Below are 25,204 nucleotides of genomic sequence, written 5' to 3'. Positions count from 1 at the left end.
TTTTTCTTTTTCTTTTCTTTCTTTTTTTTTAAGAACGATCTGTTTTGTAAATAAATCGAGAGTCTGGACCACATCACAATTAACCCCATGCTGTCGTTACACAATAACAGTATCAAAGTGATCCAAACACCATCTTTTAAGAATGTACGTCTAAACTACAACACAAAAAATTGTCATACATCAGGAAATTAAATACTTTATATTCGGACTGTTTTAAGAACAAACATGGGAATAATTTTTGTATCTGAATAAGTCATCAAGTTGCATATTAATTTTTTGTAGAGTTCAGACATTATTATAGATGCTGGGAATTACGAGGATTTTTTCAGCAAAATATTGTTTTGTGTCATTCTAAAATTTACAGATCTATTGCTGAGATACACCTTGTTACAAAAATCTATATACATTACAGTATTACGGTTCACTGCAACCATAATCTTTTTGGTGTTTAAGAATTTTCTTGAAATGTATTTTCTTTTAAAATCTGTAAACTGAATGAAATAAGAGAAATTTCAAATTAAAACGTGCAATATTAATATCATGCAGCAAAGAGAAAGAGTACACTCTGTATAGAATGGAGTGCAATTACAGAAAGGGGGGGGGGGGAAACTACTTTTCAGACGAACACAGCCTTGTGAAAATTACAGTGAAATTGGTTGAAATTGTGTCAGCTGAACTTTTCCTACAATTTATATTTGGTGACTTAATTGTGGTGCATGAGCATAAATTCATATAGAGAGTCTTTCATAAGTAACGAATCTATCGAAAATTCAATTATTTTGGATAATTTTTTAAAATGATGTTCATTCTCACGAGAAAAAACCCTTCCCGGTGCCATACAGTCGATTTAAAATCAAACACCCCCTCCCCCCACTGCCAGAGGAAGTTACTTATCCATGTGTAATGTGCATTTGATGCCAACTTAAAATGACCTGGAGCATGGCCTTCTATATGCCAAGGACTTAAAATGACCTGGAGCATGGCCTTCTATACGCCAAGGACTTAAAATGACCTGAAACAAGGCCTTACACATATGCCAAGGGCTTAAAATAACCTGGAGCATGGCCTTCTACATGCCAAGGATAATGGCACACAGCCATGCCTATACACATTGTTGTGATAGACTGGAATATTAAATGCCATGCAGCCGCTTAACATTATTGCAGAAGAGAAAAATTACTGCCTGGTTTGAACATGGAAACAGTGTCGCTCAAATTAAGTGTTTATTCCATATACAAAGTGTTTCCAGGCAGGTGGATTGGTCGCACAGGCCCAATCTATTGGCCTCCATGACCATCTGATTTGTCTCCCCTGGACTTTTTTTCTGGGGATTCATCAAGGATCGTGTCTATGCAACTAAGCCACGCATCATTCCTGAATTGAACACATGATACAAATGGTTACACCTCCTGACATGCTCACCGGAGTCCATGAAGAGTTGATATGTTGCTTACATTTGTGCATTCATCATTACGGAAGACATTTTAAAAATTGTACACTATAATTTGTCAACAATTGAAAGTATTTTCACATTTATGTGTTTTAATAATGGTTTAAAACACTAACCATTCTTTCGTTTAATAGCTCTGGTGGCGAGGAGAGGAAGTGTTTGTTTCCAAATCGACTGTACAGTACAGGAAAGGATTCTTTCTTGTGAGGATGAACATCATTTCAAAAAATTATCCAAAATAGTTAATTTTTCGATAGACTTGTTACTTATGAAAGACTCTGCACTTGTAAATACTAGTAAGGTTATCGACATCTGTTGACAACTTTGCAATGTTGTAGTGTGCTGTAGTAAAAGTTCGACTGGCACAATCTCACTCCATTTGACGGTATGCAAGAGAGGATCTGTAGACAAGGTATTCACATCATGCAACAGGTGGAAGTAAGAACATAAAGTTACTTCTCCCCATCCTTTAGACGACTGTGTTTTAGTACAGCAGTGTACTGTGACTGTGACATTCGTTTTTATTTAAATCTTTTTATTACTTTCTTTTTGAAGAGGGTATCCATTATTCAGTTCTGTAAATAATGCAACCTACTTTTAACATTTTATTTCGTTTGTCTATCAGAGGCCTCTTTGGTTTCATCAGAAGTTTTCTGTAGATACAGCTGCTGTCTCTTTGACTAAATAGATAATTAACATACGGGTAGACCCTGTTGTACGCGGTTTCGTTATCTGCATTTTCGAATATACGCGATTTATATTAGAATCTCAGTGGTGCCATATAATTCTATGTGGAAGCAATAATACGCGATTCATGTTCTTCAGTGTGCTTTGAGACTTTGTGAATCAACTGTAAGAACTATTCGTGACAATTCGGAATCAATTCCAAAAACTGCTCATTCGTCAACCAAGTTAAGTGCAACTAGATGTGATATGAGTGACAACCTTACCATCAAATCTTTTTGGCAACAGTTTAACATTTGGATGCAATTAGAGACACATCGAATGTTATCACTCCTAAATGTATTAATGGTGTATGGAGGAAACTGTGGCCCATATTGTATCAGTTTCAGAAGATGAAGTTGACAGAACATCACTAGTGCAACAAGAGAGTTAGCAAACATGGCAATAGACTGTCATGTTGCTGTAGAGAATGTGTGTGAGGTTTTGAACTCTAAAAGCCATAAGTATTACCTTTGTTACAATACAGAATGTTGGATAGAAATGATTTAATCCTTATTAGTGCATATCTAGATTGAAATTATTAACACATAAATCAATAAAAATATATTTATTATCTTGTGAACTCAGCTCGACCTCTCAGTGCATATATGTGCAACCCTCTTTTCCAAATGGCAATTTTTTTTTGGAACTACTGTACAATCGGTTACCATAAGCGAGCTCATAACCCAAATGAAATCCATTTATTTCCGGTAAGCTACTGTTGCCAGTACTACTTTTTAAGCAAGCTTGTACTGTCATTTATTGTGTGATGTGAATAACTCTTCTACCGAGTCCCCTGTATGACGTATTAGTTTCACCAGGCTATGTTTATGTCTCGAAATTTTACCTCTACAATTGGAAACACTCTCATAGGTGTACTTCTAAAGAGTTAGCAGCCATATGTTCAATTATATTATTGTTACTATTTCATTCTTTTTCTCCAGCTTTCTATAATAGTGTAGGCAACAGCTACCCTGCTCAAGAACGCCAATCATGTTCATAATGCAGTCCGAATGTGTCCAACTTGGTGGGGACCCCTCAGCATAAAATTACAACTCCATTTCAGCTAATTAAATTTAATTATGCCAAATGTACAACCTTTCCCCCTCTATTGACTAGGAGACGGATATAAAGCAAGCATTCTTTTACCCTCTTCAAAAAATTATATACCACTGATTCATTTTAAAATTTCCTTTACACATGACCATTACCATTTCATGACAAAAAGGCAACATTTAATATTATGTAACAACAGGACCTAAATACCATAAAATATCTGTAAAACATATGCAAGCTTTTAAATACACACTTCCCTAATTATCTCTTATGTAATAATACATTTTAAAGTATTATCACCAAAACCCAATATTACAAAATATTTGAGGAAAAGCAGATTGGTCCAACTAATCATTGTACATTTCAGAAGCATATAAAATGTGTCATAGGTAAAAGGAAAGGAGAGAAAAAAAAAAATGTACTCATTTTGTACAGATATTCGTATTAATTTGGAAAATTATATACCTTAGACATAAGGAGGAACCACTGGTAATGCTGACTGCCATAGCAGTATTGCAATTTAAGTTCGTCTATTGAATGAACTTTTATAACTAAACTAAATATTATTGGCCTGAGTTAATGGGAGACTTCTATGCACTATCTTTCCTGCTGCAACAGGATACTGTCACCATACTTTCACTTTATTCTCTGATTCAGAGAGACCGTCAGATTAATATGTACAGCAGAGAAAGATAAATGGTTTAATATTGCTCAGATGAAAGATTTTATTTCCTTTTGGAGTTGAACCTTGATAATATTGTATTCTACTGTTTACAAAACTGACAATTTTCACTCAATATGAGTGATATATATGCAACCAAAGGGCTGTGTCAGTACTGCATACGGCACAAAATTACCCCAAATGGGTTCTGAAATGTAAGACTATTCACAAGAAAGGACGAAAAAATTGAAAGACAAAAACCTCAGCTAAATGAGTTAGGCTGTGTCAGGAACTTTCTACTTATTTTTATCATCATCCTCATTGAAACTTATCACAGCACAAAACAAATTATCATGTTTGATTTTATAGCAACAACTACTCATAAATACCATCATAACAATCATAGTCATCATCCTCTATCATTGCTGTTAAGAGAAAATACTGAAGTCACTGTTCTGCTGTTCTGTCCTTTCACCAAAAAAAAAAAAAAAAAAAAAAAAAAAAAAAAAAAAAAAAAAATATATATATATATATATATATATATATACCTCAGCATATCGTGACAGAATTACCTATCCCATAAAATAAACATTTTAGGTGACCTTTATTTCTAATCTCATCCTTTATCATCTATACAGAAATGGACAAACAGCAATACATGACTATTTCGATAATGTTATCAGGATTAATTTTTACGAACTACAGTAAAACCCTGATAAGACGCTGTTCAAGAGACCGGGTGTAAAACGCATATTAACTGGGACCGCGTATTAGGCAGGTATACTAATTTTGACATATACAGTATCTATTAGGATTTTTCTTTGTTGAAATACATGATTCATGAAAGGTAATACAGTATTACTCCATTATGTAATTACTGTACTGTACGTCAAAGACATTTACAATATGTACTGTACTTAATTCTTTCGAAAAAAAAAAAATTTATTTATAGTTGTTTGCCGTGTGCGTGTTCTCCAAGTCCTCATGTTTACCACACTTCAGTTTCTGCGATTACATCCTCCCGACATCGCAGCTGTAGTGATTGAGTCGCGATTTTTTATTATCATTCTTAATGTCGATAATGGGATTTCTAATGCATCAGGGAGTTGTTTCTAAGTAAGAGTACTGTTCTCATCGTATTTTCATTAGATTTCCAATTTTCCCGACACAGAAAGGGCTTTTCGTTTATTCACAGACACTTCAATACACAAAAGGATAACAAACTGCCCAGCAAAAATGTCCAGAATTTTATTACGGCCGAGTGAGGAATGTTGTTTGAGAGAGAGGGTTAGCAAGAGAGTGAGGTATTATAACTGTATCTAGACTTTAACCACGCAGCTAAGGAGTCAAATAAGAGAGCGTAACAAGAGGATGGGGTATACTAAGGTATGAAGTATGAAGGTTTAAATGCGCAGGCAAAGGGTCGAATACCAATAATTTTCAGGTTAATGGCACCAGTGAGTTCAATGGCCAAGATGTTTCATTGCTGTTACAGTACATTACTGAAAATTACATCGAAAATATTCCACAAAAACAGAGTATTATGCAGGACTTGAGTGCAACGAACGAGGTATTTTATAAAGGCGTTATATATGAAATGTGCAGGGACCGGACTAAAAAAGCATATTACACGGGATAGCGTAATAAGCGGGCACGTCTTATCGAGGTTTTACTGTATTGAAATTTGTATTTAATTATCCATGAGAGATGAAGTTATGCTATTGTATATAATTAAATAAATTAAGGATCTCCAGACATAGTTATCACAATACTTTACACTTCCTTCACATACCAAGGAATACGGAATATATCGCAACATAAATTAATGCTGACAAATTACTTCAATAAGTGCAAAATAAATTTGATCATTATGTTACTCCAATTTTATGATGAAAAACTTTACTACACAAAAAAATAAGAACTTTTGCAATTAAAATTATGTGACTCATTGTTTCTGCTTACTGTTTTCACATTGAAGAAAATACTAAAAATATCAGGAACACAGTAACTCAGATAGCTGAATGTTTATGACCTTTACCTTGTGAAACACAATTAACTTGTTAACCAAAGGCATGTTTCATTCACTTCAAAACTGGTGAACAAAGGAAATTTCAAAATTTGTACAACAAAACCAAATTCCAAAAGTTCAAGATTTCTACTGCTGTATCACAAGTCTTGTGATGAATACAAGCACTACACAAGTTGTCATGGATTTAATATAGCATGAGTTCATTTAAACATTTTATGCAGTCAGCCTAAATAAACAATTCTTTTAAACAGTGGTATCACCCCTTAAATTCCCTGTAATCAGATCTAATTATCATGTAACAGAAATGCTTAAGGCCTGCTCAAATCCTAAGTGAAGAAAAACAAATTAGTTAGGTGCAAATAAATATACTCGGGATTATAAAGCATTGTAAGAGATTCACCAAATAATGTGACATCCAATGTCCACAAAGAGCTACACGGAACGACAGCATGTCACTAAACAGTTGTTACATGAAAACTATCGACAGAGAAGTAGGAGCTGTCTCCTTGTAAATGCTAATTAATTACTCTTCCATTTAAATAGAATTAATAATGCCTAAACACCACAACCTGATGACCAAAGAGAGAAGATTTGTAGTAGGTTGAGGGCAGTAAACATTTCAATATTACTTTTTCCCTTTTTTTTTATGATGCACCATATGGACATTTTTCACTTGTTAAAATTGATATGTTTTTCATAATACAAACATTTAGAGTACAGATTTGAATATGAATAGGTGATTTTTATTTCATTAATTTTTTCTAAGCCTTTTTTTTTTTTTCAAAGTTGTGAGAAAAATGGCGGTGACAAATTCAAAGATTGTCCGCTAAATATTGTTACATTGTCAGTAGAAAACTAGATACTTACACCTTAAAATTGGCACAGAAAAACATTCCTTGCATACCATTTATCATAATATATCTATGTATAAATTTGTGGCCATTCATTCATATTATAGCTTGGATCACAAGAGCCAAATCCCCGATCTTCTTGAACTCAAATTTGGAACATTTCACATTTCGTTTACAATCCAAAGTTCAGCTCAAGAAAATCTGGACATAAAAAGGTGAGGCCATGACATACAATATTTAAACTACAACTCAACAAGAGCCACAAACTAAACAATTCCACTACTCATTTGAAATGGATTTTTGAGATACAAACCACACATTCACTCCAATATATACATACACATTTTATATCATATTAAATGGTCTGTTAATTTGACTCGACAGGGTTAAGTGTTAAGTGTTTTGTTTGAACTCTGTAGTAATTATGTTGGAGGTTTTGTTTATATAATATCCAAACTTCACTAAAAATTTACACGCCAGGGGTGTCCAAACATATGGCCTGCACATCCAACATTGCCGTACTTGAAATTTTAGGCCGACTCTCATCAGCAGCTACCTTGACACTGTGGCATCACAACACTAACACAGTTCCACACAAGGAGGACAATTTACAGTGATCCATGTCCGAACTATCGACATCCATTTTAACTAACAAGTACAACATCAGCATCTACATGTAAGAAGATGGAAATATGTACCATGATATTCTGTCAAATTAATTCTGAGGGAATGAAAAACTAAAAATATACACATGTAACTCATAAAACAGATAGGAGTTGGGGTCAGACAGACCAAGAGTAGACACCCCTGGTTTCAGTTAATTGCAGAGATAGACTGAAAGAACACAAATCTATGAGCTTAGTAAACCACAATGAACACTATTACACTGGTAACTGATAAAGTTAATGATTTGCATATACCACAACAAAATTACTGTAGAAATAAAAAATAATACTCAACCCTAGGCATTAAATATTTCAAGAATAATGAAATCCCGTAATTATGTTTCAAAATATAATGCACCACTAGCTTTTAACCTGATACAACGTATATACCCAATATACAATGAAAAAAAAATTATAAAATAAAAAATACACTTACAAAGCAGGTATTCTAACACCCCATTTGGGTTTCATGTGCACTTTCAATTTTTTATGCAAAGTTCATCACGGTGGGAGCCAAATATCCCATTCTGAATAAATTCAGATGTCTAAGACAAATCTTGGATCCAGAATTTGTTAATGACAGAGAAAAATTCGCTCCGGCATCGGGGATCAAACCCAGGACCTCCAGTTCTATGCACTGGATAATCTACCACTGAGCTATGCCGAGGCTCAATCCACAGCATCAGATCGAATCTTTCTCCTTTGTGTTTCCTAAAATAGTGGAAATAAAAACCGGAAGGTTACAATGAGTAAAAGTTCTATCAATATTAAAGCGAAATTTTCTTTTCTTTCTAGTCATCAAAAGAAGACACTACAATGTTTAGAGTCAATGAATTGATGCATGAAATGGGAAGCTCATGAGGCATTCTGCTGGTCAGAGTGGCTTTGCAACTGCGACTAGATATCCAAGAAACCAGACACTTTGCTCATATCCTAGCAGCTGCTTTGCAGCAATTCTTCAACCAGTTGGCTGTTGAGAGACCACTCCAACCATGGAGAGAGAGGATATCTGATGTTAACTATCAGAACTCATATGCTTATGCAAAGAGCGTTCAGAGTGGCATCATCAAGCAAAGATCCTCCATTCATCTGCTACAAACAGTCACCACGAATGAGTTGAAAGAGAAACGAGATATGGAGGACTGGGGAGCACCACTCTTACATGTAACATGTCAGAGGGGGCGAACCTGAGGCATGTTGTGTGCTTCAGGGCTGACTTGAAGACAGAGAGACGATAAATCACACCTAAGTAAGGATAAATGCCCTTTCTTTTATATTTTATTTCCCTTTGTGGGAGGGTAGAGCACCCAGTGGGTAGAACTGGGAGTCCTGAGTTCGATCCCCGGCTCTGGAGCGAATTTTTCTCAGTCATTAACAAATAACAACCATAACAGAGAATTCTGTAGGACCAAAAAATTAATAATCTTTACATTGAATCCAGAAAGCAATGCATTACTGTAAAAACATCTAGGCTATTTACACCAACATTACCAAAACTAAAAAAGATATAAATCGTGAAGAACATGCTCGTAATGTGGAGGTACTCTCGTGTGGAATAAAGGTATGTTTGAAGAAAGAACAAACCTCTTCCACTCTCAAAACTATGTACATGCAACAACTACGTCGAGAAGCAAACTCTACACTTTAATTCCCTGCAATATAACTGTACTGGATGCTAACGAGTCCTACCTCTCTCATATTTAAAAATACACATATTTACAGGTTTGTTCTTATTTCAAATTAGTTAATTATTTGTATATAAATCACTTGCCTATGCTCATAGCCAATTACTTTTGTTTACCGGATCATATAATATTACGTGATGCTAACATTCTTGTTCAAAGCAGATGAAACAAGCCTGTTCCAGTAGAGAACACAGTAAAACTACATGTAACAGTATCATATGAAACAGAGAACACCTTTGGACTGCAGTAATTGAGATGTTAATACAACACCCATCTTTAAAGACAAGAAAAACATCGAGAAGAAAATTACAGCTATAATAATTGATACAGTTTAACATGCATGGAAATAACACGAATGAATAGTTAAAAAGTTAATAATCAATCGAGGCTACTATATATAGTATTAGTTCCAAATTTCAACGCTCAGCATTGCGTCTCAGTTCTTTGTTTAGTTGAACCTAACATTACATAATTTTCAGAGAAAGTGTAAGTTATGAGCCAGAAAAAGAACTTGCAATAGTTTCAAGATGTCTCGTGATTGAGCAATGCTGAGTCGTACGCAATCCACCACAGAGCTAAACTAAATTGTCAGTAGGCAGGAACATGGTTTTCTGTCTTTGGTACAAACTACAAAATTTATTCTAGAACAAAAAGAATTTGGCGGAGAGCATCATACAACTTTCAATCACCAATCTGTGAACAGCAATAATAAGAATCACATATACACTTTTAAGTAATAATATTCTCTCTGCTTTATGAATTGCTAATACTAAACACTGTCATCATATTATATGGATTGCAAGATCAGCTGTGGGCTGGAAAATTGTCAGGATATTCAGTTAGCTTCACAGTTTATTGTGGTTGGTTCTAATATATGGAGTATGAAAGGGAAATATGGGTCTTGAAAATTTAAAGCTAACAGAATCAATTTGATAAAGTTTATACTTTCCACTAAATTATTTGTAGAATTCTCGAGTCACACAATGGACCAAATAAGTCTAAATTGTTACTTTTCAGGTCATCTTGACGGATAAGAAGAAAAATATCAATTTAAAATTGGTCCCTAATGAACTAAGAAATGTTTGCCAGCAATCTTACTTCAAGCATATATTTATTGCTCTATATCATCATAAGCCATGGACAACTGAACTATTTTGGAATTCAAATATACTTTAATTCCATTTTTAAGGTATGACTACTTCATGTAAGAACTATGAACATATACATGAACCATATTATTCGCTTATGGAGACAAAACTTTCATGCTGGAATCCCATTAAGCTGAAATTCCCATCTCGATACATTATTATTTGCAGACGATCAGATTATTATTGCAAAAACAGAATTTGAACTCCAATGTGCCATGCATAACTTAGAAAATACTGTTTCCAAATTTGATATGACAATCTCAACACAGAAAATGAAAGTAATGGCATTTTTTAGGCACAGAACCAATTCAGAGTAAAATTTGTGTAAATAATGTTTTAATAGAAAGTGTTAATTCATTCAGTTACCTTAGCTACAACCTCTCATTTGCTGACGAAGAAGATATGAAGATTAAAATTTCCAAATTCACCAAGATCCTAGGTGTAATCAATGAGGTTTTTAAGCCTTCTCAAGTCCAACGACACACTAGACTCAGGATATATATAAAACTCTTGCTAGACCATTCTCACATATGGAAGCAAAGCCTGGACCATCAAAAAGACTGACGAAAGGAGACTTAGAACAGCCGAAATGCGATTGATGAGAAGAAAATGCTGGTTACTCTCTCCTTGTCCATAAAAGAAATGACGACATTCTTAAAGAATTAAAAGTAGATTCAATTACCCAGTACATAGAACAATACAGACTGAACTGGAAAGAACATGTTGTCAGGATGCCCTCCAACTGCTTGCCAAACTGATCTTACACTATATTTCAAGAGGCCAAAGGAACTTGGGAAAACCTAAAAAGCTCTGGATAGACCGTAACAGACCCCTAGGTCTAATACATGAAATGGTATGATGATGATATTGTAAGAACTAAAATAGTTGAGTGACAACTACTCAACGAATTGTCTACTTTTACATATCTTAGGGGACTATCACAGGTTAGCTGGGAGAGCCATCTGTACATGAAAGTAGGAACTGTTGGTGAACACAAAAACTATTGAGAATGTTGTTTATAATGTTAACTGGTCGAATATTTTAAGGAACTTTTTATCTACAAACTACTTACGATATAAAGCCATTAGCTTTACTTGCTCATGGATTAGTCTACTGCCTTTGGCTAAGTTTGAACTTGTAACATACAGATTCAAAGGCAAAAACTATAGCCACTAAATGATTGAGAATAATTTCAAAACGTGAAACACAAATGGTAGAGCCCTAAATAGAATCTGTGTAGAGACTAACAACATGGACACTGGGTCTGAAGAGCATAGAATTGATGACCCCCTCTAGTTCTATTCTATTTTATTTATATTATTTGTAAACAATTTTTATGCAATTTCGTTGCATCTATGAGAATTAACAGGATCAGTCCAACTACGAACCTAATGTTAAATATAATTAGTGTTCAGGAGACATTCTTATGCTGGTGCAGTCAAACACTATCAGACAATAGGGTAAATAAAATAAACATTGTGACAATGAAGATTGCAAAGTAGGATTAAAAAACAAATGACAGGTATTGATATATACACACACAAATGAGATTATATCAAATCTAAATTTAGATTTATGGTGTACTGTTGGGTGAACAGTTCTAAAGCATTGGCTTTCCATGCTTGTAACCTGGATTCGAATTCCTGTGGGTCAAAGTTGAATTTATAGTGGACAATGACGTTGTTTGGTGGTAAGTCTTTGCGGGGTATTCCCATTTCCTCTACTGGTATTCCACCTTTGCTTCATTAATAATAATAATAATAATAATAATAATAATAATGTCCCATGCCGTGGCATGGTCTAAGGCATCCTGCCTAGGACTCGCATTACGAAATGCGAACTGGTTCGAGTCCTCATGGGTGAAGAAATTTTCTCATGAAATTTCGACCAGCATATGGGACCAGTGCCCACCCAGTATCGCGATGAACTTCGGGAGCTACGATAGGTAGCAAAATCCGGTTATGCAAACCAGCTATAACAGCTGTGCTAATCACATGATAGTAAATTTAGTAAATTCTGGTTCGATGATCGTCCACCTCTGCTTCAGCATGTGGCTGCGAGGCCAGCAGCCGGCTGGTCAGTCTTGGCCCTTCGTGGGCTGTAGCGCTACGGATTATTATTACCGGAATAATAATAATAATAATAATAATAATAATAATAATAATATCATCATCATCATCTGGTGTTCTGTAGTTCGCCTCCTATGGTGCACCAAAGGCAATCAATTCCTTCATGGCAACTGGGAAAACTACAAGCTTCATTGCATTGTCCACTAGATGGGGATGCTAGGGTGAATGACGCAAGTCAAGTGCCCACAATTAGTTAAAAAAAATTAATAAATAAATTTATTATGGTCTCCTTTTTAGGTTGCTTAAACTTTATGTTATGTTTACTCTGAGGCAATGTCACAAGTTGCAGTCCTGAAGAGATAACTGCAAAGCAGGGGAACGTGGTTCAGACAAAGAACAGCTAGCAGAATTTTTCTGTGTCAATGTTTTTCTAGGGGCTGTAAATCTACAGCCTGGAACATAGTGTGGTTTTTAGTTCCCTTCTGAAGGAAATCATGCTGATGATTTTTATTGTCCAAAAATTTACAACATTCTACTAGATTTAAATGTGGACTATTTGATCAAATGGTAAGAATGATAATCGGAAGATTATGTTAACACTTTACACAATTTTGTAATCTCATTATAAGACCTGAAAGCCAAAGACATATATTTTTGTCTTAAAAAATGCAGTAATTAAACTATCAGACAACAGATAATTTATACCGATGTTGGATTTGTAATGTAGATTAGGCATGTCAATTTTAATAGAAATTATCAAAACAAACTGTGAAAGATATCATGAAAATGTTCTGACAATCTTCTTGCGGTAAATACTGGTTTGGAATCCAAATGATATAGATGGCAGTGTTTGTATCAATGCATCATAAACACAAACTAGAATAAACATCAATTCATTCTGGCTTCGCGAGCCTTTGACAATTTACGATAATTTAAGTTATGGATAGCCAAAAAACCCACAGATACATTACACTTTATAATATTAATAAGGCAATTCATGTTATATAGGTTAATTCACCGTTACAACTAAACTGTGCATTTATAATACCATAGAGTTTGTGTTTCTACTGTCCCTGTTAACTACTTAAAAAAAATAGCGTGTAATATTTCTGTATTTGTAATACATTTAAGGCTTCCCCCAAACACAAGATAAACTATCATTATGCTATCTCTTGATATCGCAAAATTGAAAATTATATATTGAGAAAAAGCTCGTTATATGGGAAAGAAAAAAAATCTATCCACTCTCCACAGTACATTTTTACATAATTGTAAGCAATTAAAACAAACAACAATCACTATACCAGTATACTTTGATATTAAAAAAAATTAAAAAGGGGAGTTATTAACAGATTTGTAAAATTCCTACATACAAAAATTCATAAGGCTAGTTTGATACTGTATAATAATCAAACACCACAGTCAGGAACCTTAAGGGAATCTTAATTTCATTTATTTAAGCTTTCAGTCCCCCCTCCCCTAAGAATAAGATGCATATTTAAAAACCACACTTGTACACACATCAACAGCAAACACTACTACACATTTACAACACAATAGGGAGGTCGAGGTAAGTATTACCTCCCACACATTTCGTCATCAATATCTTTGTTTTAGCTCCAAAAATATGGTTATAATCTTCCATGATTAAATTCTATTTACTACAACATTAGTGTTATCACCAAGTGTGCCCTCCGTGGTCAATATGTTAGGATTGCTAACCTCTGGGGGGAAACACACTTTTTTTTTTTTTAAATACATAGAATACTTGGAATAATCCACAGTGAGGATTAGGTGTGCTTAACAGACCCATAAGAAGATTAGTTATATCTAAACACTAAAACTATCTACACAGCTCATTTAATAAAAATCTGTGCTTTCGCACTTTATATATCACAACTATCCCCAGTTTAACTGCACTAATAAATCGCCCATTAACAATAGTGTAAAACATTACAGACATATATAATGGTTGGTTACTGATAACTAATGGGAGATTTAAACACTGGAACCAATGACTAAAAGGATACATTAATACGCGTGCTCTAGCATGAGGATGGAATTCAGCCAGTCTCAATTCAGCCGTGAGGCTTGGAAACCAATACTGAGAGACAATGCATGTATGCTAGCTCTAGCCATTTTTAAGCCAATTTCCATAGTTGTCAAAGTTACCTGTGAAGTGGAATGTGATGCCGAAGACAGGACATTCCAAGGAGATCAGACAATTCATTATCAACTGCTACCGTCGAGACAAGAAAGTTCCAACCTACAGTTTCCAGCATCTCAAATCCATCAACGTCACTGAATCACTGTTTTATGTGCATAGCCACACAGGTCAAATTATTACTTTAGACATAATAACATTGAGGTTCCACCTCTAAAAATATATTCGACTTCATTATGAGTACAAAAGTGATGAGACGTATTACATTTTTGGAAATCTGCACAACTGGTACTCCCTTATCTCCAATCCTTATAATACTAGGAACATATGCTTCTTATGTTACTAAATGTCGCACACTATATACATATGAAACACAATGTATATTATAACATGGAGAACAAATCCGTGGCAGGCCTTGTGTTGTAACTGCAGCCATCAGTCAAGGTTACATTGAAATGCCTGATCAACATATTTATATTATTTTTCAAACATTTTGTATAGCTGAGCTTGTATCGTAGAGGCTGTTGTTCCCAGTTCTGTGTTACTCTGCAATCAGTCAGCAAGTGCTTTGTTATTGCTTTTGTAACAATGTCTTTTCTCTCTGAAAAATGTACCAAGTGTCAACTTGTTTTTTGTAATGTAACTTAACCTAGTTATCACAATTCACTTTACATGTATACAAGGACAAATTTATATAACATATAATTCATTGCATTTTAAGAAATTTGTAATGCATGCACTCAAGGCAACATCAGAGCTTCTTGCCATTGTCTCTCAATACCAGTAGCAGGGATCATACAGAAGCAGCCTTTTGCCAATGCTTTCGGGTTCAATTTATGTTCAATATATGCAGACATTGCATATTTTGTAACAGTTAATGTGAAACCATAAATTTATGGCTAGTGAGACAATTTACAGAAATCACTGTTTATGGGAAATTTTCAGGTACCGAAATTTTGCATAACAATGGTTCACAATACAACCATTCAAATTTTTCACTCTATAACGTAATGTTTCGTTTATCCACATTTTTGCTGTCCTGAAGTTTTAAGTCAAGTCACTGCAGCTATCTATGAACAATCTACGATATTTATACAATGTTATTTGAGTGGTTATATCCTGGATCATAATTGTGTGAAATTACAGTAACTAGACTATGTTACTACAGCACAGTGATGCACACAAGCCACACTCTAGTGTGTTTCATGTGGCCTTCTTATTCAAATGATATGTGGTTTACTACCAGTTACATACTTTCATTTACGCATATTTCCGACAAAACCTGTATATAAAAAAAAAATCTTATAGGCAGGGATCTGAAAATTTCGCATTTGCGAAATCCACGAATATTTTAATTGTTGGGTAGAAAGTATTTTCCTTCATCTGTAAGATGATTTAGCATGATTTTCTAGCAGAATTGAAAGTGCGAAAAACGCGAATTTCCTATCAAATTGTGAAATCACGAGAAAATTGCTATTTAATAGCGATTTATTAGTAAAATGCTATTTTTCTAGAAAAAAGCTCATTTTATATATGTATATTTTACGACGCTTTATCACATCTTTGGTTATTTAGCGTCTGAATGAGATGAAGGTGATAATGCTGGTGAAATGAGTCCGGGGTCCAACACCGAAAGTTATCCAGCACTTGCTCACATTGGGTAGAGGGAAAACCCTGGAAAAAACCTCAACCAGGTAACTTGCCCCAACCGGGAATCGAACCCGGGCCACCTGGTTTCGCGGCCAAACGCACTAACCATTATTCCACAGATGTGGACGTATATTTATATACATACACAAAAATTAGACCCTTTTTAAATACTCAAAACAAAACATGTCGATCGATTATCTCTTTATCAATTATTGTCTGCTCGATTCAATAAATTTCATATATTGATAATGAAGATCAGACCATTGATATACATATCGTAATATTGATTATCAAGTTCTGTATTAGATATAGGCTTGGCTAAAATGCGTTGTGTCGATTTGGCCATTTGTTTTTGAAATCGCAGCAGAGTTAGATAGTTATTCTAGTTATATTAGCAGAGTTAGTTGAATTTGTGAGACATGTGCTCTTTCGTAAAATGGGTGAACAACCATAACTGCCCATGAAAGAGCCCAGCAATATTCCATTCAGGGACTCCATGCTTCAGATGCTAAGACAGTTTTCTGTAAATTCTGCAATTGCTGCGATGGAGAATAAAGCATTTTCAGAATGCTGTTTGCAAGTATTGTGGACACCAACAAACAATGTTGACAGCAAACGTGTTTTATCACAGTATGGTGCTGTTGTTTCAGGAAGACAATGTAATTTGAAGGAGGAAAACGCTGAACTGTTCACATGTTATCATTTGAGAAAGGAAAGGTAGAATTCACAAAGTTTCTTTGGAAAAAAGTAGATGCTAACTGGAAAAAATAGATATTAATTTCAGAAAAATAGATGCTAAAATTCAGGTCCCTACTTATAGGACTGATATGATCATCATTTTGGGATTTGCCATCATCTATCGCACCCTGAGTTTTAATTTCTTAAATGCTTACATTACTTACAGGTTCCATCCTCATCATAATACCAAAAGAACAAAACCTAAAAACAGTTCCGAAATGTTCGAGAAATTAAATATCGACAAACTAGTACAAATTATGATCATAAAGCAATCATCATGAAAGTCTGAAATCTTTTCACATTCAGATTCAGCCTACTACCCTTTAATGTTGAAGTTCAGATAGATTTTGCTTAATGTAAAAAGCAAATTTACTGGCAATTACATTATACACTGCTTACGAAGCTCCGTATAAATGAAACTGCTGTTAAGAAAAGTTTTCGTTGTAGATCTATGAGACCAGAGTTCGCATTAACATTTTCAGTTACATACATAAGTATTCTGCCCATGGGCAGGTCTTTCACTGCAAACCCAGCATTCTCCAATCTTTCCTATTTTCTGCCTTCCTCTTAGTCTCTGCATGCAGCATTCTCCAATTTTCCCTATTTTCTGCCTTCCTCTTAGTCTCCGCGTATGATTCACATATCTTAATATCTCTATCATTTTCAGTTATTATACCTTAAATACATAATTTCATCATCTCCATCCATTATTATTAAATACATTTGCTGATATATTATTGTTACAATAGGAATTAAAAATTATAAGCTAGAGCTGTAAACAAAATGTAATTTAAAAATATGGGCCTATTATACAAATACTGTGCATCACTGACATAGTAAATAACATAATTCAACATTTAAAATATAAGGTTTCACTTCCACAGTGAAGCGCCTGTCAAAATTTCTCACTTGCTCCACAATCGAGACTTATCCATAATGAGGTGCAATCACGCAAGAGTTTGTACCATTAAATCTTAACTAACACGACAATAGAAGCAAAGGCAACAACTCAGGGAAATGTGTAATAACTTAAGCGTGAATAATCAAGGCACTTGACCAGTGAAGAGCCAGTACTATCTTCGTCTTCATTACAAGAATGAGTGAGTCAGTTTAAACAATGAGCACAATTGATATACTGCAGAAAAGGCTGGAGTCTGTATGGTCCTCTGGGCCTATCTCTAACAGCTCGTCAGTCTGCCGGGAGGGGGACCCAGAAACTGAGGTGCTCAGTCATTGATAGAAGGCAGTGCACATTGGTAAAAGCAGTGCGAATAATACCACATAATAAAACCTTATAACATAATAGTGTGGATAAAGTATTCAGTATAACAAATGAATCATTACATCTTCACAAATTAAAGTAATTTAATTCTCTAACAGTTAGCTTGGTACATATGGGGTGGGGAATATTTATCTACAAACCTGAAAATTAAAATCGTTACGATTATATAATTTAAATAGGCACATTGACTTGGGATTTTCTTAAAAACGTCTCTACTACATCACATATAAAGTTTATTTCTCTAAACTCTCCTTGAGAACATCATAATCCTGTTTGGTCACTATTTACTGAGAACTCTCCTTTTAAAATGCACTTGTCACAATGGATAAAATATAAATATCTAACGAGCATCACACTTTAAAACAAGGCAGATAGTATCTCAATGCTACTATGTACAATTTGTTCACCACTACAGAAATTTCATAAAAACTCCTGACAAATTTTCTTACACATATGTACAGTTTTTAATTTTGTATTGTATGGACATTTGTGGTTACCAACATTTAGCTTATAGTGGTAACTTGCAGGCAGGAATGATTGGTAAATAATTACAATATGCAACAAAATACAAAGAAGCAAATTTTTATCCAGTTAGTTGCTTCCCCTTCCTCCTAGCAAATAACAGCCTGTTGGATACTTAAGACAAAAGAAGACAAAAAAAATTGTTCAATCCCATTCAGTCCTATAAACAGTTTTAAAATGCAATAGCAAATTCAGAATTGTGAAATGTACGTAGCAGTACATTTAATTCATGCAAATAATTCAACATCAACAAACAATAAATACATGACTGAAGAATAAAATTCCACAGGCTTCACACACGCATACATACAAAAATCATGTGCTCGTTCACCCATACCGGAAGAAACAATAAATGACGGAAATATAACAGGTAATAAAGTGACAGACTCAATTAATGGACGTATCCAATCAAATATGATTCTCTCATCCTTTCTGTTTCCATGTGTTTCCTAACTGGGTTCTTGTCAAAGAAAAAACAAAAGGAAAAAAAAAAGGTCCCTTCAAATATCTGGGAATCAAGCTCAAGTCATCAAAAAATACCTCTTGTCCTCTCAAAATGTGTCATACTTGGCCAAAAATTTTTTGTCAGGGCAATCTTCAATATAATTCCTCTCCTCGTAACAATTTTAATAATGAGAAAGAGAGACCCTTCGTTTAATTTAGTCTTCAAGATCATAACACATCCTCAATGAGGTACACACCAAAAAATTTTTCAAAGCAAACTAAGACTTTTCTTTAAGTAGGGAAGAAGTATGCATGAAGGAAACTGAAACTTCCACTCCTCTTCTTACTCGGTGAACCACAGACTAGGTTGGTATTGGTGCGACTTGGCAGGGCTGAGTGGAGCAAATCCATACGATGCTGCCACCTGGGGGTGTGCTGGAAACACGGCTGCTGGTTGCATGTGTGCAGGGAGTGGGTGGGAAGGGTGTGTAGCCAGCACTGGTCGTGCACTGGCGTGGTGTGCGGGTGGGGGCAATGCCCTGCTGAAACACATGCCACAAAAACCTGCTAGAGCAGACTGACAAGCAAACAACACACAGATGAGGTTCTGGGTATTTGGCAAGGCTACCATAATTATAATACCACAGAACTACACCTCAACATACACGATCCTACTGCTACAGGACTGAAGTTCTCAAAATCACAAAACCAGATATGTACCTTTGGTAAAATGTTAACTTAAATTAAATTTCAAACTTCTACATTTTTTAATGGGTGGCCGGGTAGCTCAGTTGGTAGAGCAGCTGGCTACGGACTGGAAGGTCCGGGGTTCGATCCCAGGTGGTGACAGGATTTTTTCTCGTTACCAAACTTTCAGAACGGCCCCGAGGTTCACTCAGCCTCCTATAAAATTGAGTACTGGGTCTTTCCCGGGGGTAAAAGGCGGTCAGAGCGTGGTGCCGACCACACCACCTCATTCTAGTGCCGAGGTCATGGAAAGCATGGGGCTCTACCTCCATGCCCCCCAAGTGCCTTCATGGCATGTTACGGGGATACCTTTACCTTTACCTTTTTTTACATTTTTTAATAAAATAAGTACATACATAAACAGGTTTGCAGTGATCATAAATTACTTTTACCAGGTTATTTAATAAAATACTGACTTGACACAAATAACATGTAGAGTAACATCGAATACCATACGAAGTTCCCATAGGTATAAGAAAATACTGATCATATCACACCAAGTGTCCGTTTAAAACCGCCAAATAAAAAATGGTAAATGTTGTATATGCATGTATTAAGTTGGGATAGTAACCTTTCTTGTACACATTTTGGAATGCCTATTTAACTTATAATTTAGACGAATAAAATAATAATTAAATCAGATGCTCAAAGAGGCGACCTCCAGTTTAGTTGACAAGCAAACATTCAGATGGGTGCAGATAAAAAAGTTAATTTTTTTCTTCCACCATGTTAATAATGTCAAAAGAAGTGCTCATACAAATTTTGGCCACTCGACTGCAATTATGAGGTCATCCAGAAAGTGACTTCCCTTGGGGCCGTTTACAGAAAAAAGCACAATTGCATAGAAAGGTTTATTGAAACAGATACAGCAATTGTTGCACTATTTGTCAACATATCCCCCACTCGAGCCGAGACATCTGTCATACCGTCGTAGAAGTCAGCCGCCTGGTATCAGTGTTTGACCAGCCGTCTGCACCTCTCTGTCGATCCCGTGATATGACAAATGTCTCAATTCCATGGGGAATATGTTGAAAAATATCTCAACAATTGCTGTGTCTGTTCCAATAAATTTTTTCATTGAGATTGTGTTTACTTTCTGTTAACCGTCCCTGGCAAACTTAATTTTTATGGCCCTCATAATTGCAGTCAAGTGCCCAAAATTTGTATAAGCACGTCTTTTGGCATTATTAACATGGTGAGAGAAAAAAAATTAACTTTTTTATCTGCCCCCCCCCCCCCCCCCCATCAGAATGTTTGCTTGTGAGCCATTGTAACATCATGATGTGGAGTGTCACATTTCAACAGTCCTGATGTCATTTAGTGATGTCCCTAGCAATTAGAATTATTACCAGTTTCTCTACAATGTCTAAAAGTGTCTCGCAGCTCGAAACTGTAACGACATACTGGGTTTTTCACTCAAAGGTAGCCTCGATAACATTAATTTCCTGTTACAAATATTTCAAGGATTTCAACCTTCAGAAACATGCGACATTGTGTTCAGTTGTGTATTAATGCTCAGGGAGGACATTTTCAGCACCTACTGTGACAATCTCATGATACTTTTGCACTTTTTTGTACTTGTACTTTCTTTAAAGTAATGGAGGTACCTTCGAGTGGGACACACTGTTTAATATGACTTGTAATTCATAACAGGAACATTATTGAACATGGTTCCCAATGCAAAATTGTTTCATTTGACTACTTCTGCCCACACTCCTATTCTAGCAACGGAGAAATACATGAATCATAAAATTAAATTAAATCCACCCATCAAGTAAGAAAGGCAATATATTTCTGAAATGAATGAATGAATGAATGAATAAATAAACAATCCACTGGAAAAACTGGTAATTGTGCACCAAACTGGGCAGTCAACACAAACACCCAAGAACACATATCACTGTGTTCCACGCTACACTCAGTTGCTAGACCTCAACAATGGCATGCAAGTGTGTGGGTGCAGTGCTTCAACATCGCCAGTATAGTAAGTTATTCTCACACTTAAAATTAATATTGCATACTAATCTGATATACAACTTTCCTCATAATATATAAAACACCTTTCAAAAGCACGTATATGATTAACAGACAAATCCTTACAACTGTAACTTACTCGTGGAAAATTAATTAAAAAATTGGGGGTAATTCATCTTGACAATAGTTGCCTAGTATCTCTTAAACTACAAAGATCATTCAAATGATGAGAAGACACTGCAATAATAAGCAAACAGTGAAATAATGACATTTCCAACAGCTCTTACAAGATTTATATTGAAATCAGCAGTATTATCAAATAACAGATACCTTCTCATTATAGCTATATACCATATAACGCAACTGAATTAACAACCAGCTTGATTAAACAATGAGCTTTCAAACTACCCATGCTTATTACCAGTCGTTTGTAGAGTCACAACATTTCCATTACCGGGACTTTCAACTTGTTCTGTAACATAAGATTCGTTCCAACAACAGTCCGTAACTATCATGAGCATGCGCAGTACAAAAAAGGTGTTCCAACACACTCTAAACCAGTTCTGAACCAGAAACATGTACTTCAGTCAAATGTTCCAACTATCTTTTGACACATATCTGGAACAATCAGAATTAGTTGGTGGAATGAGGATGTACTGGAGTAAGATTGAAAGTGACAGCAACTCTGACTCAGAATCCAGTGCACACAAATAATAAAACTAAATAGAGATGTAATTTTTCGCCAAAAAGAAAGAAAATTATTTGGGTAATGAAATAATTAATTACATTTTTAATGTGCAACTTTGATTAAAAGTATAATAAAGTAAATAAAGAAAATATTGAAAAAAAATATATATATATATTTTATTCTTATTCTTTTTTTAGTTGAAGGAGTCCCCAAGTACGATGACAATGAATTAGGAGAATTCTTATCATCCATAATTTTTATTACCTTTTTTTTTTTATAGAAAATTATCTAAATAAATTCTATTTTCTGCAATTTGAATTAGCTGCGAACCGATAATTAAGGGGTTCGTTCTCAGGCAAAGATGCTCATAGTTGTAGCATCTCTGGATTTAGTATGCAATGATCCGAGAAAGTGGTCCAACATCATCCAATTCTGTTTCAATCCCACAGCAGACACTCAACCAGTGTGTGTGCATAAGATGATACAAGGTTCATACATGAACTGATTAATGAATCGCTTGTTGGAACAAACTTATACAGTAACAATAAAGAGCTTCCTTCCACAACTGACGCATTTCCAACCCTCAAATGTAGTGCTGCTGAGTTTTTTTAATTTGTTTATTTTATGACACTTATCAACTACGATGGTTATCTAGCATCCAGGTGAAATGATTGTGATAATGCCAATGAAATGAGTCCAGGTTCCAGCTCTGACAGTTTGTCCAGCTCCAGCATTTGCTCTTAATGGGTTGAGAGAAAAATCCGGAAAAAACCTCAATCAGATTCCAACCAGGATTTGAACCCAGGCCCACTTGTTTCATGGTCAGATAAGCCTACGCTAACCACTGTACTCTACAACGGTGGACCTGAAGATTTTAAAGTCAGCTATAGGCAAATAGTGTGTTGTGATAACACTCGTAATAATTGTGATCGTAATGAGGCGTTTCGTCCATTCTTATATCTTTCCACACAGAATGGTATTGGTCAGCTGAACAACAGTTTGAATTGGGATTTTTCAACATGTTCTCGAAATCATCATGAAAAAAGCGAATTTCTTGTGGAATGAGATGAATTCATCTGTTGCCAAATTGAAGATGATGTAAAGTGTTTGCTTTGTTCCAAAATATTACTTGGCATATACAGAACCAACATGTAGAAATGAAAAGTGCTTTCTACAAATGGGAATTATTATTACAATACAGTAAAAGCCCTCGTAACCAGCACCCAAATAACTGGCAATACCAAAACAACAGCACTTTTGGCTGGGCCAAAAAAAAAAGTTTAAATCTGTCACACTGCCTCAATCTGGGCAGCCAGTTTTGCCACATTAGGAAGTTCCCACGAACTTTAATTTTTAGTGAATATTCGAACCTAAAATTATTGTATAATTTGATATGCGATGTGTTTTAATAAATAAAATCCACACAGCTTTTATGTTTAATCATGTTCAGTCCGTCAGTGTAGCCACATTAGGGAGTTCGAACAAATTTTCATTTTCAATGAATATTCGAACCTAAAATTAGCGTAGGCTATTATATGTGTTGTGTGATGTGTTTTAATAAAGAAAATTCACACAGTTTTTATGTTATGTTCGGGCCGTCAGTGTTGCCACATTAGGAAGTTCGCACAAACTTTAATTTTCAGTGAATATTCGAACCTAAAATTAGTGTATTATTTGTGTTGTGTTGTGTGATGTGTTTTAATAACGAAAATCCACACAGTTTTTTATGTTTATTCAGTTGTGAGCAAGTGATACAGAAATAAGCTTCACATGGCTGCAGTTCAACTGCAGTTCATGGCTGCACCATGAAATACAAACTTTTTTTTTGTATATACCTGTATTTATTCAATTATCCGGTAAAATCTTGTATCTGGAACTAGCCTGGTCCCTTTGGTGCCAGATAAGAGGGATTCTACGTATTAACATTTTTTAGTCCTAACTAAATTTATATTTCAGGCCAGGAACATGCTAAAATACTCCAAGTATTTAAAGGGATGAATGCCTTACAATATGAAGTAAATATTCTGCCACAATTTTACAATTTTCTTGAAGGTAGTATGTAATATTCTGGGAAATTCCAAGATCTGTGAAGTGTTTTTAGAGAAGACAATTTATTAAAAAATGTATGACACAGTTGACTGAAATACTGTGTCCTAAGGAACTGCAATTCAGATTATTAGACCCAATCATCATTGTGGTAGCCATTTGCATCACCGTCACATTAACTTCAAAGGTCACTTTATTTTTAATATTATTCTCGATATATTGTCCAAAGAAGCAAATACTATTATGAGCAATTTTGCGCTATTTAAAATGTTATACATTTATGTATAATTTTCAATTTTATTTCCACTATTTGTTCAGAAAAGTAAATAAGAAGAGTTAAACTTTTAAGTTTTATAACATTGCAGTGCTCACTATCATTAATCAAAGCTCTTTCAACAATTTGCCAGTGTAGAGGAAAAGAAAATGGTTAAAGACTCTTCTCCTCTGTCCCCCAAATCTTAACATAAGTGTATACCATGTGGGATACTTTCCTTAATGATAATCGGAGCAACTTGAGTTCTGACTTTCAGTAAATTATAGACTCATTCAGGCTGAAGTGCTAGGGCTAACTTTTCTCAATGTTAAGTCTTTATATACCAAGAACAGTAGAAC

General features: G+C 35.0%; 1 protein-coding gene across 9 annotated transcripts in view; it reads right to left on the bottom strand.

Moving 5' to 3' along the window:
• Positions 1 to 25,204, bottom strand: part of Hipk (Homeodomain interacting protein kinase) — a 138,339-nt gene continuing 113,135 nt past the window's right edge. For 8 of the 9 annotated variants that reach the window (XM_069839994.1, XM_069840000.1, XM_069839999.1 and 5 more), the window contains one exon: positions 1 to 19,679. In XM_069839994.1, coding sequence (XP_069696095.1) covers positions 19,481 to 19,679 — 199 coding nt within the window. In that variant the 3' untranslated portion in view covers positions 1 to 19,480. The remainder of the gene's footprint in view (positions 19,680 to 25,204) is intronic. The other variant, XM_069839996.1, reaches the window with a different exon arrangement.

The sequence above is a fragment of the Periplaneta americana genome, chromosome 11, assembly GCF_040183065.1.
Source record: "Periplaneta americana isolate PAMFEO1 chromosome 11, P.americana_PAMFEO1_priV1, whole genome shotgun sequence".
NCBI classification, from domain to species: domain Eukaryota; kingdom Metazoa; phylum Arthropoda; class Insecta; order Blattodea; family Blattidae; genus Periplaneta; species Periplaneta americana.
The sequence above is the reverse complement of the archived record's forward strand: the minus strand, read 5'-3'. Positions and strand labels throughout refer to the sequence as shown.